We start from the raw sequence: 15,412 nt of genomic DNA, 5'->3' as shown, positions 1-15,412 counted from the left end.
CTCTGGCTCATGTAATTGTCAACTGTGCATACTAACAATTCTTTTAAAATACAGATTTCTGCATCACTACTGTGTTTGTTCAATGTTTTGTCTTGTTGCCACAACCTCTTCCTTATTGGCTAGAGGAAGTAGTTCATTGGTCATTCCAGGTGATGCTCTCTCATCTAAAGTCCCCTGTAGGGCCTCCTTTAGAGTGAGACTTCCAGTTTCAGAGTCTCTCAGCACACCCTGCTCTACTGACATCTGTGGATGGTGCTTTTGCAGATGCTTGACCACCTGGAATTTCTGCTTGGCTCTGTAGGAGCAATGGCGGCACCCGAAAGGCTGCTGCTTGGTGTGGGACAGGTAGTGATGTCTGAGACCTGCCGGCCATCGGAAAGCCTTCTGGCACAGTCCACAAGTATATGGACGACCGTCGCTGTGCTGCTGCTGGTGGGTCTTCAGTATGAAACTAGTCTTGAAGGCTTTGCCGCATTTCTCGCAGACATAAGGGCGGGTATCACAGTGCTGTGTTGCCCGATGTACACGCAGGGCATCTGCTCTGTTAGTTCGGTAGTCACATTCATCACAGGCGTAGGGCTTCTCTCCTGGAGACAACAAAAAAATGCTTTACTTTTCTCAAACATTCTCCACACCAAATCTCTTAAAACGTTGACATATGCAATTATTTGTGTGAATCATCATTGAACTATTTCCCTAATCTTAAAAACATGTTTGAGTACTATAATTCTTATCCTTTATGTTTAGCTGGTACCTGTGTGCTTGGTCATGTGGTACTTCAGCTGAGTCGCCCACTTGCATTTGTAGCCACACTCTGGACAAAGGTACTTCTTCTCTTCTTGGTGAACTCTCATATGAAGCTTTGGTAGATATGATTTAAAATGTTATTTCATGTGTATTTCAACCAAACTAAAGCACAATACTTTCTTAAAACGGCTTCTTTACAAAATCAGTAATAGGATTTCAGCTGCATTTTTAATTTTTCATTCATGACATTAGAGTAAAAGTAACAACATCCATGAGTAACAACACCGCTGTACAAAAGTCTTAAGGAATCTAGAATATTTGGGAATTATGCATTCAGAGAGCCAGATTTTAAAGCGATATTTGACAGTGGTCTTGAGCAATAGTTCTCCAGGATTTCCTAAGGTCTTTATAATCTTTTCATTGGACTTTGGCTGCTTTGTCACTCATTTACAGTTCAGTACTTTGTACCTCACTGTTTTATTAAACCATTTAACACTGTTAAAAAATGTACCTTACTAGCAGAATAAAAGATGTTTAAACATAAAAGAAACTCAGAAAAAAAATATCTTAAATTGTATGTTTAGGCACTCTGTTACTAATAGCTAGTGCAAAGACATGATTTCTTCCAATTAATTTAGTTGCATCCACGAAAAAAGCCTAAGTGCCAAAGGTTGAGCTATGCCAAATGACACAAGAACTGGACTAAAATCAGAGGCAACTGGTCTTACGGAGTGATGAATCCTGCCAATAGCTCAGACCTCAACATTACTGAAGCAGTGCGTAACTTAAATAAGTTACAAAAAAGTTTGTCTATGAGGGTTCAGGCTATGTTGAAAAAAAAAAGTTGGTCATGCCAAATATTGACTTTCCATCTCTTTTGAATTATGCACTTTTTAATATACTGTAATTTTCCATTTATGTTTCCAAATGTTTCAATAAATTGCTGCACCTGTTTCCCATTTTCCTTATGACAGATAAAAAGAGGGCTCAAGACTATTTCTGTGGGCTACCTTTCACTTGTTCTAGCACTTAGATGTCATTAGATTAGATTAGATGTTGTTTCTGAGTGGCCCCCTTTATCTCAGATTAAACACCTGTATCATGATGCCAAGTTGTCTCTTAAGATGACGGCAACCACATCAATTAAAGAAACAAATGTTAGGTGTGCATATCATTTGCTGTGGCCATACCAATAGGTTTAGCCCTTGCACAGACCAAAATATTATTAAAGAACTCTCTAATAATCCTGGCATGTTGATGCCAAAGTACATGGTTCTACCATAAGAAAGTCAAGGTTGAGCCTCATGAGAAGAAAACCATAGCTATAAAAACATGAACATCAAGCTAAGACTAAAGTTTGCCAAAGAGCACATAGACGAACATAAAAAATTCTTAATAATGTACTTTGTGGGGATAAATGTCAAATAAACAATCTGGTCAGTGTAACAGGAGATATGTATGGCATAAACCACAGATTTTGAGCAAAAGAAGCTCATACCAGCTTTGAAGCAAGTGGGTGTAGAAGTCATGAAGTGGGGCTACTTTGCTGGAGCAGGGCAATGCAAACCAAAAAAATAGAAATAGCTTAGTCAAAAACCCAGACCTTAAATGTATTTTTATAATGTGAGATTATTCAAATTGGGCTGTGCATGCAAAAAGTCCTCAGATATCACACAGCTTAAAGAATTTCATATTAAGGAGTTTTGCAAGTCAATGTCAGAGACTGGTTGGTGGTCATGGGATTATTTCAGCCAAAAGAGAAATATTGTCTATTGGGAGGAGACCCCGGGGAAGACCCAGGACACGTTGGAGAGACTATATCTCTCGGCTGGCCTGGGAACGCCTTGGGGTCCCCCCGGAAGAGCTAGAGGAAGTGGCCGGGGACAGGGACGTCTGGGTTTCTTTGCTCAAGCTGCTGCCCCCGCGACCCGACCCCCGGATAAGCGGCAGATGATGGATGGATGGATATAAGGTTTCTTTATATCACTTTTTTTTAAAAACTTTTTCCAAATAGAAATGGTCTCCTTGATGCACTGCATCACATTCATCTATAAATATGGTTTGAAAGAGGATCAAATATTAATGTTTATATTTCTTTACAAAGAACTAAATATTTAAAGAACTGTCTTCATTTTCTTGTCATGACTGTAGCACAGATAGTAGAACGTACTGATTATGCATCAGGAGGAGAACCTGTTATGAGGTTTTGGCTTCAAAACACCAATCACCCTATAAACTCTGAGGTTACCTTCAATCTAGATGGATCCGTGCAGGTGTAGGTGCATTGGTCACAGCTGTAAGGCTTCTCCCCAGTGTGAATGCGAACGTGCCACGTTATCTTCTGCTTGTTTCGTGTTGAATAATTGCAGTCTGTGCATTTGTACAAGCGCTTGCTTCCATGTAAACGAAGGTGCTGCTCCAACACCAGCTGATGGCGACAAGTAAACTGACAAGTGCTGCATTTGAGGGGCTTGCCCTCTGGGGATCCCTCTTCGTGTTCATTCATAAGGTGTTGAGCTAGCATCTGCCTTGTTTTGGTAGCAAAGTGGCAAAGCTGACACTGATGTGCCAGATGGGTTCTCTGATGAATCTCAAGGCTTTCCTTTGTCTCAAAAGATTCCTGACAGGTGGTGCATTTTACTTGTGGGTGCCTGCTCTGTTGGTGGGCCTTCAGTGTGATCTCGCTGCTACATGTGTAGTCACACTTCTTGCATGACAAACAGACCAGAAGCTGGTGGATGCGTTTGCAATGGTTTCTTAAAGCAATCTCTGAACTAAACCGGGCATCACAATGGGTGCAAACGTGGTGCAACTCCCCTGTATGACATCTGTGGTTGTGCCGTCTCACATCGTCAAGTGTATAACCGCTGAAGTCACACAGTGAGCAGAAGTGTTTAGGCTGTTTGTTGTGGATGCGCATCTTATGCTGACGCAGTTTGGCGACAGCCCCAAAGGTTTTGTCACACATGTCGCAGCTGTGACAGTCAATCCTCGTATGCAGGGATTCATGCTCCTCCAAGCGATACCGCCTTGTAGTGCTGAAAGGGCAGTAGTGGCAACGGTGGGGTTGAACACCTTTGTGTTTTAGTGCAATATGATGATTCATGCATCGCTCTTGTTTACAGCTGAAAGTGCAGTGCCTGCAATGCAAATGTCTGGGTTTTGCAACATGAAACTTTTCTTTCTTATGAATATACAGAATATGACGAGTTAACAACATTTTAGATTTGGCTACAAATGAACACCAGCTGCATTGGACTTCTCCTGGCTTCATGCAGCCTTTCTTTTCATGGCTTTCTAATGCTCTTTTATGGTTGCATTTAAACGCGCAGTTTGGACAGCCAAAAAGTTTACGTTTCTTAGAAACTTTCACAAGGCCTTCTTGAGTCTTCTCTACAAGGCTCTCTCTGTCTTTCAGCAAACCACTACTGCTTTCGTCATCCATTTTAGAAATCATTTGATTTTCCTTACTACTCATAATTTCTCTGCAGGTTGAGAGGTGCCATTTAACTGCTGGTAGCTTGAATGATGAGAAACTGCACTGCTTGCATTTAAATTTCCCATCTTTTTTAATATAAAGGGTCTTTGTCTGCAGGGAAACTTTTCCAAGTGATTGTTTTTTGACAAGCTTGGCATTTGGAAGCTTATTTGTCTGAGTTTTACTGTTCTGATGCTTTGATACAACAGATGCAGAGGTATGAGACGTGCATGCTCCCTGATCTTGCAGATGAAATTCAGGATGTTTTAATTCTGTGGAAATCTTATTTGGTGAGGATAAAAGCTCCATCTGATCTGAACTTGTTTCCCCATCCACTTTTTTGGACACTTTTTGATCTTTCGTAGAGCATTCCTTTGTAGCCAGACATGTATTTGACATGCCTACAAATCTCTGTGTTTTGCGTGGAAGCGCTGGGCACTTCTTTTTAAGGTGATTATCAAGACCACGCATCTGTTGGAACTGCAGACCACAGAACTGGCACTTGTGTCCCTTTGTCCTGCCATGGCACAAAGCTTGGCAGTGCCGCTTTAAAGCCGTCTCCCTAGAAGTTACATAGGGACATTTATCACAGCGATAAACATCTTCAGTTGGCACCACAAGCATCTGCACTCGCCCCTCCAAAACCATGGCCTCTGCTTGATCCTTGTCATGTTTCTTCATAGCTTTCAGATGTGTCTCAGATTGTGATGGCTGACCTTGTTCAGGCAGAAAAGCAGAATCATTTGTTTTGCCATTATTTTCCACCTGAGATGTCTGAGTCTGAACCTCTATGGGATCAACAGTTTGACTTGTAATATTCAAAGGCTCACACATGTCATCAAAATCACTTTGTTCGCACTCGCCTGGCACAGCTCCATCGTCTTCCTCTGATGAGCTTGTAGGGGCAGAATCCTCTGCCTTTTCTTGAGATGAGTCAGGCCTGTTATGATTCAAAATGGGTGCGCTTGCACAGTTATTCTTCTCATTTTGCAAAGGTGGGTTTTGGTCATCAGTGGTTGTTAGTGTTGTTAACACAAGAGTGCAGTACTGCTCGGGACTGTTGACAGATGGAGAACTGTCTGAAATAGTTTCATTAACAACTTCTTGAGTTACAACATTGGATTGCTCTCTGATGTCAATAGCTGCAGATGAAAGAGGCCCATCGCAAGAGGACTGTTCAGACTGCTCATAATAAACCTGTGGTCTTATGTAAAAATCCTGCACAAACTCATTTGAGTTTCTCTCCTTCTCCTTTGCTGCATAGTTCTCCAACCATGCTTTGTCCCCAGGCACATACCCATGGGCTTTCTTCTTGTGAAGGAAGAGGCTGATGCTACTGAAGGAGGAATAGATGCAGAGGGCACAGCGAAACTCTTTCAGCCTGGTGTGTTTGCAGTTCTCATGGTTCTGAAGTGCCTGTCGGAAGCAGGTAGTGTAGGTGCAGTATTTGCACTTCAACGCAGTGGGCTGTTTACCCTCTCCAGAATGTTTGGACAACATGTGATTGCGGAGCTCATATTTGCGTTTGCAGGCGTAAGCACAGATCTCACACATGAGCGATTTAGCCTGATGTCGTAATTTGTGGCTGTTGAGCTGGTCCATGCGGTGACATCGATATGGACATTGATCACACGAATACCTGGGAGGGGACACAGAGAGTTTGGTGATATTGATGCAGATAGAACACTGCATTCTAGAATGCTAAAATAATTGTCAGAAGGCATCAAATATCTTGTGAATTAAGCCATTATGCGCTTTATGCATGGTTGACAAGACAATGAAAATGAGAGGAAGACAATCTAAGTCCGTACAATGGGTTTGGATTGGATTGGATTTTACCTGAACACAGGTGACACTTTTTTTTGGTTCTCTCTGCCAAGCCAGCTAAGCTTATATCATAGGGCAGTGTAACACTCTGCAGACTGCTGATAAGTCAGAGACACCAGGAACCTTTTATACACTATGCCACAAACAGGGCGACACCACTTCCTAAACACAGGGGTGTTTCAATTTTACAATAAAAATGTCTAAGTGTTTCCTAAAGGCAAAAATATGTAAAAAAAAAACATCTAATGCAAGAATTTCAATCAAAAAAATAATCAAATGAACCTAAATCCCAATTCTGTGACACAAGGAGCAGTTCTCCCCCATCCCTTATGAACCTCTGCCAACCGGAGAAGCATTGCTTAAACACCCTAGTTCACTGTAGTCAACTATACAGTGAGTCAGCCATTTTGTAATTCTGTTTGAAATGTCAACTGAAACTTTTCATTCACTATGTAGTGCACTACAAACCCATCAAATGGCACAACAAAAGTAGTGTACAGAAGCTGTATGCTACATCAGTAAGTATAAACCATCAGGAGCTCACAGAGTGTGCTGACACTAGTTAGCTGGCACAAATGTCTGCTGCTCGTTAAATGTACTTTTCTTAGCTGGTGAAAAAAATAATACTCCAGAGACAGCTCAACCATGAAGTTCCACTTCTGAAATAACAAAGATGTTTGAGATAAGTTCTAATGTACCCAGCTTTTTAAATATCTGAATGTGAGCTATGATGGGTGCACCGTGGCTCTAACAACAGTTGTTCACCAACAGTTGTAAACCGTCCATCACTTCAGATTTGGTGTCTTGCCATCCTGCTGGTGTTTGTTTGTGTGACGCGTGACTGAAAATAATGTTTAATTTTGTGTTTAATTACAAAGCATTCAAAGAGTGTCATAGGGAAACGCATCAGCAGCTGTCTGTCCCAACCCACTACTGAGTCCTCGATATGGTAAATGCATAAACCAGTTTTTATGTAACTCAAAACCTTTCACAAAAACCTTTACTAAATATTATTCAATTGTTTCTGTAATTGAAAAATTGTACTTAATGCACAGGTTTTGGTCTGAAAACCCATGAAGTCCTGGGAGCATAAAAAATACAAGATGGCCACCACACCCGATATATGCATAGTTTAAGTATGTCTGAGCCCTCATCGACTGAACCAAATTCACAAAGGAGTCAGAAAAAGATGTCAATCAGTTGGTAAAAAGCGTATAATAAAGAGTATTTCATTCGATAACAGCGTGGACTACACAGCTGTAACCACATCATCATTTTTTGATCTATCTATTTGTGCCCAGGAGTCCCAAAAAAATTTTAAGATAAAAATCTTGAATGAGAGACGTATTAACAGTCTACCTGAGGTCTCCCGCATGCTTCCTCATGTGAACGTTGAGATAGTGCTTCCATTTAGTGACATATCCACATTCAGTGCACATAAAGTTCTTATCATCTGAGTGAGTGAGCATATGTCTAGAGAGGTAGGACTCATCTCGACACCTGAAGTCACACAGGCTGCACTTGTGGGGCTTCTCACCTGTAAAAAAAACAAACAAACAAACAATGAACACCTGTAATTTAAACGGAGTAGCTAAAACAAAAGCTCTCTGAAAATAAAATGTTAAGTCGGAGGATGCTGTAAGGTGAGAATCATATGACAAAACCATTAATCCCCCAACAATCAATTCAATCCTCACCACTGTGCATCAACATGTGGCGCTTCAAACCACGTTTATGTGAGGTGACGTAGTTGCACTGAGAGCAGCGATGGATCTTCTCGTTAGCGTGCAAATGTCCAATGTGCTGGTCGAACTCCACAGGATTAAATGTCACAAAGGAGCAAAAGTCACAGCAAAGCTTTTTATTACCAGGGTGACCGTGACGCTGGTGCTGGAGGAAGACCGTTTTATTGGAGCAAGAGAAATCACACTCTGAGCAGTGGTAGGCGAGGTGTGTTCGATAATGAGCCTCCATGTCCACCTGGTTTTGAAAGATGGCACTGCAGGCGTGGTAACGACACTCCGCTGCTTTGACTCCATGCACTTCAGCAGTGTGTTTAATAAAGTCTTTGCGCTGAGAACTCTGGAAAGGACAATTCTCTTGGAAACAGGTCAACTGTTTGCTGTCTGAAGGGATGTTGTGGGCTTTCATGTGAGCCTTGAGTGCCCTGCTCTGGCGAAAGCTTTGACCGCATGTGGGACAAAGATAGATGTGACTGTTCATGTCGTCCTCCGCCTCATCAACATGCATGCTGACGAGATGGCGGCGGATCGCGTTCCTCTCTACAGCAGAGTAGTCACACAAGTGACAGCGATGGATCTTGTCACCAGCCTCTCGGAGTCTGTGGATGCGTAACTTGCTCTTGCTGGTGAAAAAACGCTTGCATGTGGGGCACTGGAGGCTGGGGTCAGGGAAATGTAAACGAAAATGCTCCTGCAGGTGAGAGTGCATCTTGAAGCACCGGCGACATTTTGGACAGGTGTGGGTGCGGTAAATATGCTCTGATCCCTCTGCAAGGTACTCTAACGGACAAGGACACATTTGTTAGAAAAGTGCTAGTTAAAAAAGAATAAAAGACATTTGTCCCCTTCACAACAAGTCACATGAATCCCACCAAGCAGAAGCTTGCATACCTTTAGATGGGAGAGGTGCAGCGCTCATTGCTGAAGAGTTTTCTTTTTTCACTGCCTTTCTTGAACGTTTTGTATCACCCCCTTGCCCCTCAAGCTCTTCTTCAAATTCATATTGTGGTAAAGATGAAAAGGATTTCCGTTTTCTATTTTCCCTTGAGGAAACCTGAGAAAGGTGACCTCCATTAGTGTATACCGTGGATTCCTTTCCTAAGAATAATATGAAATGGACATAAAATCACATATAAAGTTTGAATGTAATAAGAAATGACAATTCTTTTTTTGTATCTCAGAAATTCTGCTATTGCATGTTTACCTTGACAGTTATTTGGCAGGTGGTTGTGCTCCAACAGGTGACCACTAAGGTCTTTTGTATTTTGAGTGACAAAGTCACAGTGAAAACAGCCAAATGGCATATGACTCCTGCAATGTGTTTCCATCTCACCCTGTGTATGAAATGACATTTTACAGGACCGGTAGGTGCAGGGTATAAGATCCAGACTGTGCATGGACATCAAGTGGGCTTGATACACCTGATGGTCTGAGCTGTTGAACTGACAGTTGTGCTCAGAACAAGCAAATGGGCCTTTGTGCTCGTAACTGCTGTGGTTGGTTTTAAAATGGCATCTCAGAGCAACTGGCTTAGAAAAGACTTCATTGCACTGAGAACACTTGTAACTGTCCGCCTGCCCTTTACTGGGTGCAGCTCTTTGCCTTTTTGAACAGGGGTGCGAGACAAAAGCAGTACTGTCTGAGAAACTGTGTCCACATTTATCACATGAATATTCCACTGTCTCCATCGTGTCTGAAAAACAATGCACAGAGAAAACGGGGAATAAAAAAAGGCTTCTTTATGCTCATATTTTGAACAAATGTCAAATAGATACGTGGAATACATTAGAAAATAAGCTATTAGTTTTAGCTAGTGGCATGTTGTATTCCTATTCATTAAAACCCCTTCGTAAAGACACCAGTTAAGTTAAGATAATAGTAATGTAAAAAATAATGAACAATTACTATAGACAGTTAGATGCTGATAAAGATACCACGATAATAACAACAGAAAGATATTATGGAGTTGGACCTACCGCCCGTGTTTTCACTGTACATTTCTATCAGCTAAACAAAACATCAAGAGGTATTCGTTTCACCGTCTGGCAGCCCTTCCTAGTTTTTAAATCCATCTTTAGTCCTTGTAACTAAAGCATGAATCTTATTTTACATTAAGTGATAGACGTTTTAAGTTTCACTCAGTGTTAATGACATAAAATTAATATATAAGATTGATAATAAGATAAAGTAGTGCTCAACGACAGCACAGTCGTTACTGCTTGCTGGGCTAACGTGAGTTAGCTTCTTGTGATTTTTGCAGTGAAATGTTTTTGTTTAATTTCCTAATTATTAATTATTTTCGTTATTACGGTGCAAACGATTTAGAATACAAACTAAATTATTCACCCTTAGAATTAATTTAAGGTAGTTTATATCTAGAGTTGTTTGAAAAAATAATGTCAACACGACACACTGCAAGAAGGGGAACAAATGATCGCGAGCACTGGCACTTAGTCGGAATAATATTCTTCAAACACAGGAAGTGTAGGAGAGGTCGCTGCTGCCAATACCGCTACAATATTGCGTCCACACGTTGCATGCATGGCGAGTTTAGGCTTTACAAGCCTGATATTCGTATTCAGGCGAGTGTGAAGTGTCCAGCGGTAATCGTGTGAGATGAAGACAGAGAAAGTAATTCAGTGGAATAAACATGTCACATTAAAGATCGCGTTATTGATAGCTAGAAACAGTTGTCGGTTGGTTATATGATTAGCAGCGTGCCAGTAAGTCTCAAGATAACAAGGGTGAACATTATCCTTTATCTAAAAACGGACTGGGGTCGACAAATGACGTTTTTCTCCCAGAAAGTGTAACAACCACTAAATATCATCTTGACTTCAAAGAAGGACTACAGAAGTCATCATCATGCCCCTGTCAGACATACTTGACAGCCTGAAGGACAATCCCTACTTCGGTGCTGGTTTTGGTTTGGTTGGTGTAGGTACAGCGTTGGCAGTGGCGAGAAAAGGAGCACAAGTGGGGATGATCTTCTTCCGCAGGCACTACATGATCACCCTGGAGGTTCCCAGCAGGGATAAGAGCTACCACTGGTTGCTAAGCTGGATCACCAAGCACGCCAGGCACACTCAGCATCTCAGCGTGGAGACCTCCTACCTGGCACATGAGAGTGGACGCGTTTACACGCAGTTTGACTTTCACCCGAGCCCTGGAAACCACATCATCTGGTCAGAAGAATTCTCTATGTCTTCCTTTAAGTGTGGCACCGATATATTTTACATGCACAAACTTAGTTTAAAATGATCAAGTTATGTACAATGCATGTGTCTATAAATCTGATTGACAGTTCTATGTTAACAGCGCAACCCGTTACACTGTCATCCATTGTGGTCTGTAGGTATGGGAGGAAATGGATTAGGGTTGAGCGAACCAGAGAGAAGCAGATGGTGGATCTTAATACTGGAACTCCGTGGGAGTCTGTCACTTTCACAGCTTTGGGCAGAGACAGACAAATATTCTTTAATATATTACAAGAAGGTACAGGTTATACATAGCTGACAAGTTCAAGTTTCACTCTTCATATGATAGTTGCACTGCACTCGATTGATCATTCAGTGCAGGGGTCAATCATGTTTTGCAGCAAGGGAACTTGCCCTGAAGCAGGAGGACGGAAGGACAGTGATGTACACCGCCATGGGTGCAGAGTGGAGGCCCTTTGGGTTTCCACGACGTCGCAGACCTCTTAGCTCTGTAGTACTGGAGGCTGGCGTGGCTGAAAGGATTGTAGATGACGTGAAGGACTTCATTGGAAACCCCAAATGGTACACAGATAGAGGTAAAAAAAAATAGTATGTATACAGATGTTAGACCTGAATTTTCTTCTTATCTGACAATTTAAGTCTATATCAAAGTTTCAAGGCTCTTGTAAACTATAAGACCTAGTGGTAATATCAGTGGACAGTTACATAAGTTTCCAGGAAAGTAATAAGGAAAGTAAAAGTCCTTCATATATGAAATTATAGTATTTTTGGATAATGTTGCCACTGATGTAACATTTGTGATTAGATACTAGTAGGCTAAACACAGAAAATGATAGCTTGCTTTTTTAATCATTAAATATTTTTGTTAGATATCTTGTTTTGTGAGGGATTTTTAGTTGATCTAGGATTGCCATCCATGTAAAAAAGATTGTGTTTGCAGGCATTCCCTACAGAAGAGGATATCTGCTATATGGACCTCCAGGATGTGGAAAGAGCAGCTTTATGTGAGTGTCACATCAGTCTAGATGTGTCACTGTTCCTGCTCTGTGTGCAGGTCACATTCTTGCGTGCAACTGTCTTTTCCATCTTCTGTTTTTGTTTTTTATGATTGGTTTGTGTTTCAGCACGGCATTGGCAGGTGAGCTCGGCTACAGCATCTGTCTGATGAGTCTGAGTGACCGAACGCTTTCAGACGACCGTCTGAACCACCTCCTTAGCGTGGCGCCACAGCAAAGCATCATTCTATTGGAGGATGTAGATGCTGCCTTTGTGAACCGAGAGCTGCTTCCCACTGAAAGTGAGTAGCAGGAAGGATTAGCAGTTATAAGGTTGTGCTGATAGTCACTTTGCATCTGTCAGTGGTAGTTCCTTTTTTTCTGTTTTAAGACATCACTTAATTTTAATTATGCATAATAAAAATAATAAAAAAAAAGGTTTTAGCAGAGGTTGTCATGTGCTATTAAGCCAACCTGTAAAGTTTTAATTCCCCAAACAAACTTGTCTTTTTATTTCATTTTGAAAAATCAATGAAATTTTAAATAAATTTCAAGTCATGAAGTGCTTTTTGTTCTGATCTCAGACCCTCTGGCCTACCAGGGAATGGGAAGACTGACCTTCAGTGGGCTGCTTAACTCGCTTGATGGAGTGGCTTCATCTGAGGCCAGAATCGTTTTTATGACCACCAACTATATAGAGAGGTATTGTTGGAGGAAATTTTATAAATACGCAATTTAAAGGAGACACATTCTGACCCTTTGTCATAAGCTGAATTTCCTACGGTCTAGATGGAATTTCTGTGAAATGTCTCAAAATGCCACAGAGAGATTGTACAGTAGCACCCTTTTCAACCATGAATTTACAGTTCTGTTCATAGCACCTGGCTTTAGGGGGTGGATTTTGCAACTCCTGTCCACAGCTCTGTTCCACGGGATGTGCCTTATTAGAGATATCAGTTATAGCTTTGAGTTGTCATGTAAATGTAGATTAGGACAGAAATTATATTGAGTAACCCTTGAAGTACATGATTTATATGTGAGAGAGTAAACAGTGTCTAGCTTAAGAGCTAACACAAGGACAATGTGAGACAACTAATGAGTATTTTTAAGTGCTGTATTAAACTTAGTTGTAGAACATGCGTTAAAGTGGAACTTCTTCTAACGAGCATGCCCAGAGCAGGAGAAGAACGCTGCCTTCGCTAATACACCTGAAATTAGCCAGTATGTATTGAAGTATTTGTTTGTATTCTGCAAGTTATATTGTTATTGTAACATTCAACAATAGTGCTCTCTAATAAGTTTTAGTTTTATCATTTTAAAAAATTTGAAAACTTTTGACTTTTAACCATTCATTAGAATGTTAATATTAAGCTTATTTTAAACATATTTTGAGCTATCTTTAGCTAATATTAGGTTATTTTCTGTACAAATTTCACTTGCTTAATAGACTTATTTTTCCCTAAGGTTGTGCGGACTAGCTGATATCAAAATGTCATCCAGAATGCAAACCAAAAGTAGCCTTGTTACATCAAATGCAGAAATGTTGATGTAGTTTCTCACGCTATAAAAGGGAGATGCCAAATAGCTTATTCCGCAGCCATTAAACCAGCTTTCTTTTTGCCAGTGAATGGCAAAAAGTAGACGTGACCTAAGTACAGTCACATGTCTGATGGCATCATGAGCCTTCCCTTTATAGCCAGCAAGTAGAAATGAATGGAATGTCTTTCTTCTTCTGTGTAGACTGGTCAATTGCAAAGAATGCTGCCTAAGACACATGAAGTGAAATAGCCTTTGAAATTCTGCAGTTTGCTTGGCATCCTTTATAACTGACCAAAGAGAAACACCTTGCTTAAGGTCATTGCAGAGAGTTGAGCGGCACTGCCATAAGTTTATTGTTGTTATTTAGAGTTTTGAGGAGTAAAACATAGCGTTTTTGTCTACTTTGAGGCTTTGATTTGGTATTCTAGCCAGCAAATATGTACACTACCTGCCCAGCGGCACACTGCACACAAAAGAACCAGTGAACATTAAGAAGCATTTTGCTACTAAAGAGAAGGAAAATCAAAATAGAGTGACTGGTCATAGGTTCTATTCATGCAGTGACAGTGACAGCTTTTTTTCATCACTTTCTGCTACTGTACCTTTTATATGGCTAAGTATATATAAAAAATAAAAGCAGTAAAGCCACACTACTAGAGATTTATATAAATATCTAGTCACTATAATTTTTGACAAAGGAGTAAATTCTGCTTCATGTAATGCCACTCTTGTCTGTAATGTCTACACACAGGTTAGACGCAGCGCTCATCCGACCTGGCCGTGTTGATCTGAAGCAGTACATTGGGCATTGCACCCACTGGCAGCTTACCCAGATGTTCCGTCGCTTCTACCCAGATGAGCCTTTATCTGAAGGAGAGAGATTTGCAGAATGTGCCTCAGCCACTCATGCTGAAATCAGCGCTGCTCAAGTACAAGGACACCTTCTGCTGCACAAAATGGATCCTGCAGGAGCTATAGACAATGTTGCCCAGCTCAAAGGATGACAAGCCTGGAAAGTATTCAGAGACTGATTACTGAATAAAAAAAAGTGTTAATAACTTGAGTTTTTTTTTCTTTTTTTGTTTCACACTTTTCAGGTGATAATTTAAATCTGCAGCTCTTCATTAAATCCTGACAACATATTTTCAAATTCAGTGACAAGCTTTGTATCAGTTTGTATCTGACCCCACAACTATTTCCATGATGCCTCAAATGTCTAACACAACATACCAGAACATTAACTGCTCGTATTGTGTGATCTGCTTGGTACCTGTGAAGGTAAGGAGCAACAAATTTGTTGATTTATTTATTTATTTATTTTATTTGTCAGTTTTTAGCAGGATTACATATAAAGTATTTTATTTGGATCAAAATTAAGACATGCAGTCTCAGACTGCTCTTATTGGTAATTGTACTAGTTACTTAAACTCAAGGCAGACAACTCTCCTGGGTCAGTTGCATTGCTTGCAACTTGCAACTTCTAAAAGGCTTGTTGGAGGTTTTAGTGCAATTTGAGATTATTATCCAGTTTCAGGACCTTGTTTGCTGATTAGTGATATCACAATATCTGGTATTTATGTCCAGCCCAAAGGATTATATAATCAACAGAGAGGTAAGAAAAACATGTTTTTCAGATGCTTTCAAGTGGGAGACCATGCAAGAATAAAGAGGCAGCCAAAGGCTTCTTTGTTTTAGGTTTATTAGATAATTGTGATGACATTCCACAAGAATTTCCATTTTGTGTCTTTTCCTGACAAATAGTTTACAAATATGATGTAACTATAAGAGCCAACTTTGTTAACCAATCACAACCATTTAAACAGAGAAGGTATCAAAAATTAAATTCTACCCCTAAATTATTAGAAA

At 40.6% G+C, this 15,412-nt stretch overlaps 2 protein-coding genes across 2 annotated transcripts; one reads left to right on the top strand and one right to left on the bottom strand.

The window, feature by feature from the left end:
* Positions 1-49: 49 nt before the first annotated feature.
* Positions 50-10,104, bottom strand: znf142 (zinc finger protein 142). The gene is made up of 8 exons (XM_072397925.1): positions 9,771-10,104; positions 8,999-9,487; positions 8,686-8,892; positions 7,750-8,574; positions 7,412-7,589; positions 2,996-5,864; positions 755-860; positions 50-587 (listed from the first exon to the last, which is right to left on the bottom strand). Exons 1-8 carry the CDS (start codon positions 9,790-9,792, stop codon positions 67-69), a joined length of 5,217 nt encoding a protein of 1,738 aa, XP_072254026.1. The 5' UTR covers positions 9,793-10,104; the 3' UTR covers positions 50-66.
* A 158-nt stretch (positions 10,105-10,262) lies between these two features.
* On the top strand, positions 10,263-14,609 carry bcs1l (BC1 (ubiquinol-cytochrome c reductase) synthesis-like). Its single transcript, XM_072397930.1, has 7 exons — positions 10,263-10,979; positions 11,150-11,289; positions 11,393-11,587; positions 11,953-12,016; positions 12,137-12,309; positions 12,592-12,709; positions 14,298-14,609. Exons 1-7 carry the CDS (start codon positions 10,660-10,662, stop codon positions 14,548-14,550), a joined length of 1,263 nt encoding a protein of 420 aa, XP_072254031.1. The 5' UTR covers positions 10,263-10,659; the 3' UTR covers positions 14,551-14,609.
* Positions 14,610-15,412: the final 803 nt, after the last annotated feature.

Source organism: Leuresthes tenuis, unplaced genomic scaffold (genome assembly GCF_036924035.1).
Source record: "Leuresthes tenuis unplaced genomic scaffold, fLeuTen1.0.hap1 SCAF_12, whole genome shotgun sequence".
In the NCBI taxonomy this organism is placed as follows: domain Eukaryota; kingdom Metazoa; phylum Chordata; class Actinopteri; order Atheriniformes; family Atherinopsidae; genus Leuresthes; species Leuresthes tenuis.
This window is presented reverse-complemented; position numbering and strand designations above follow the sequence as displayed.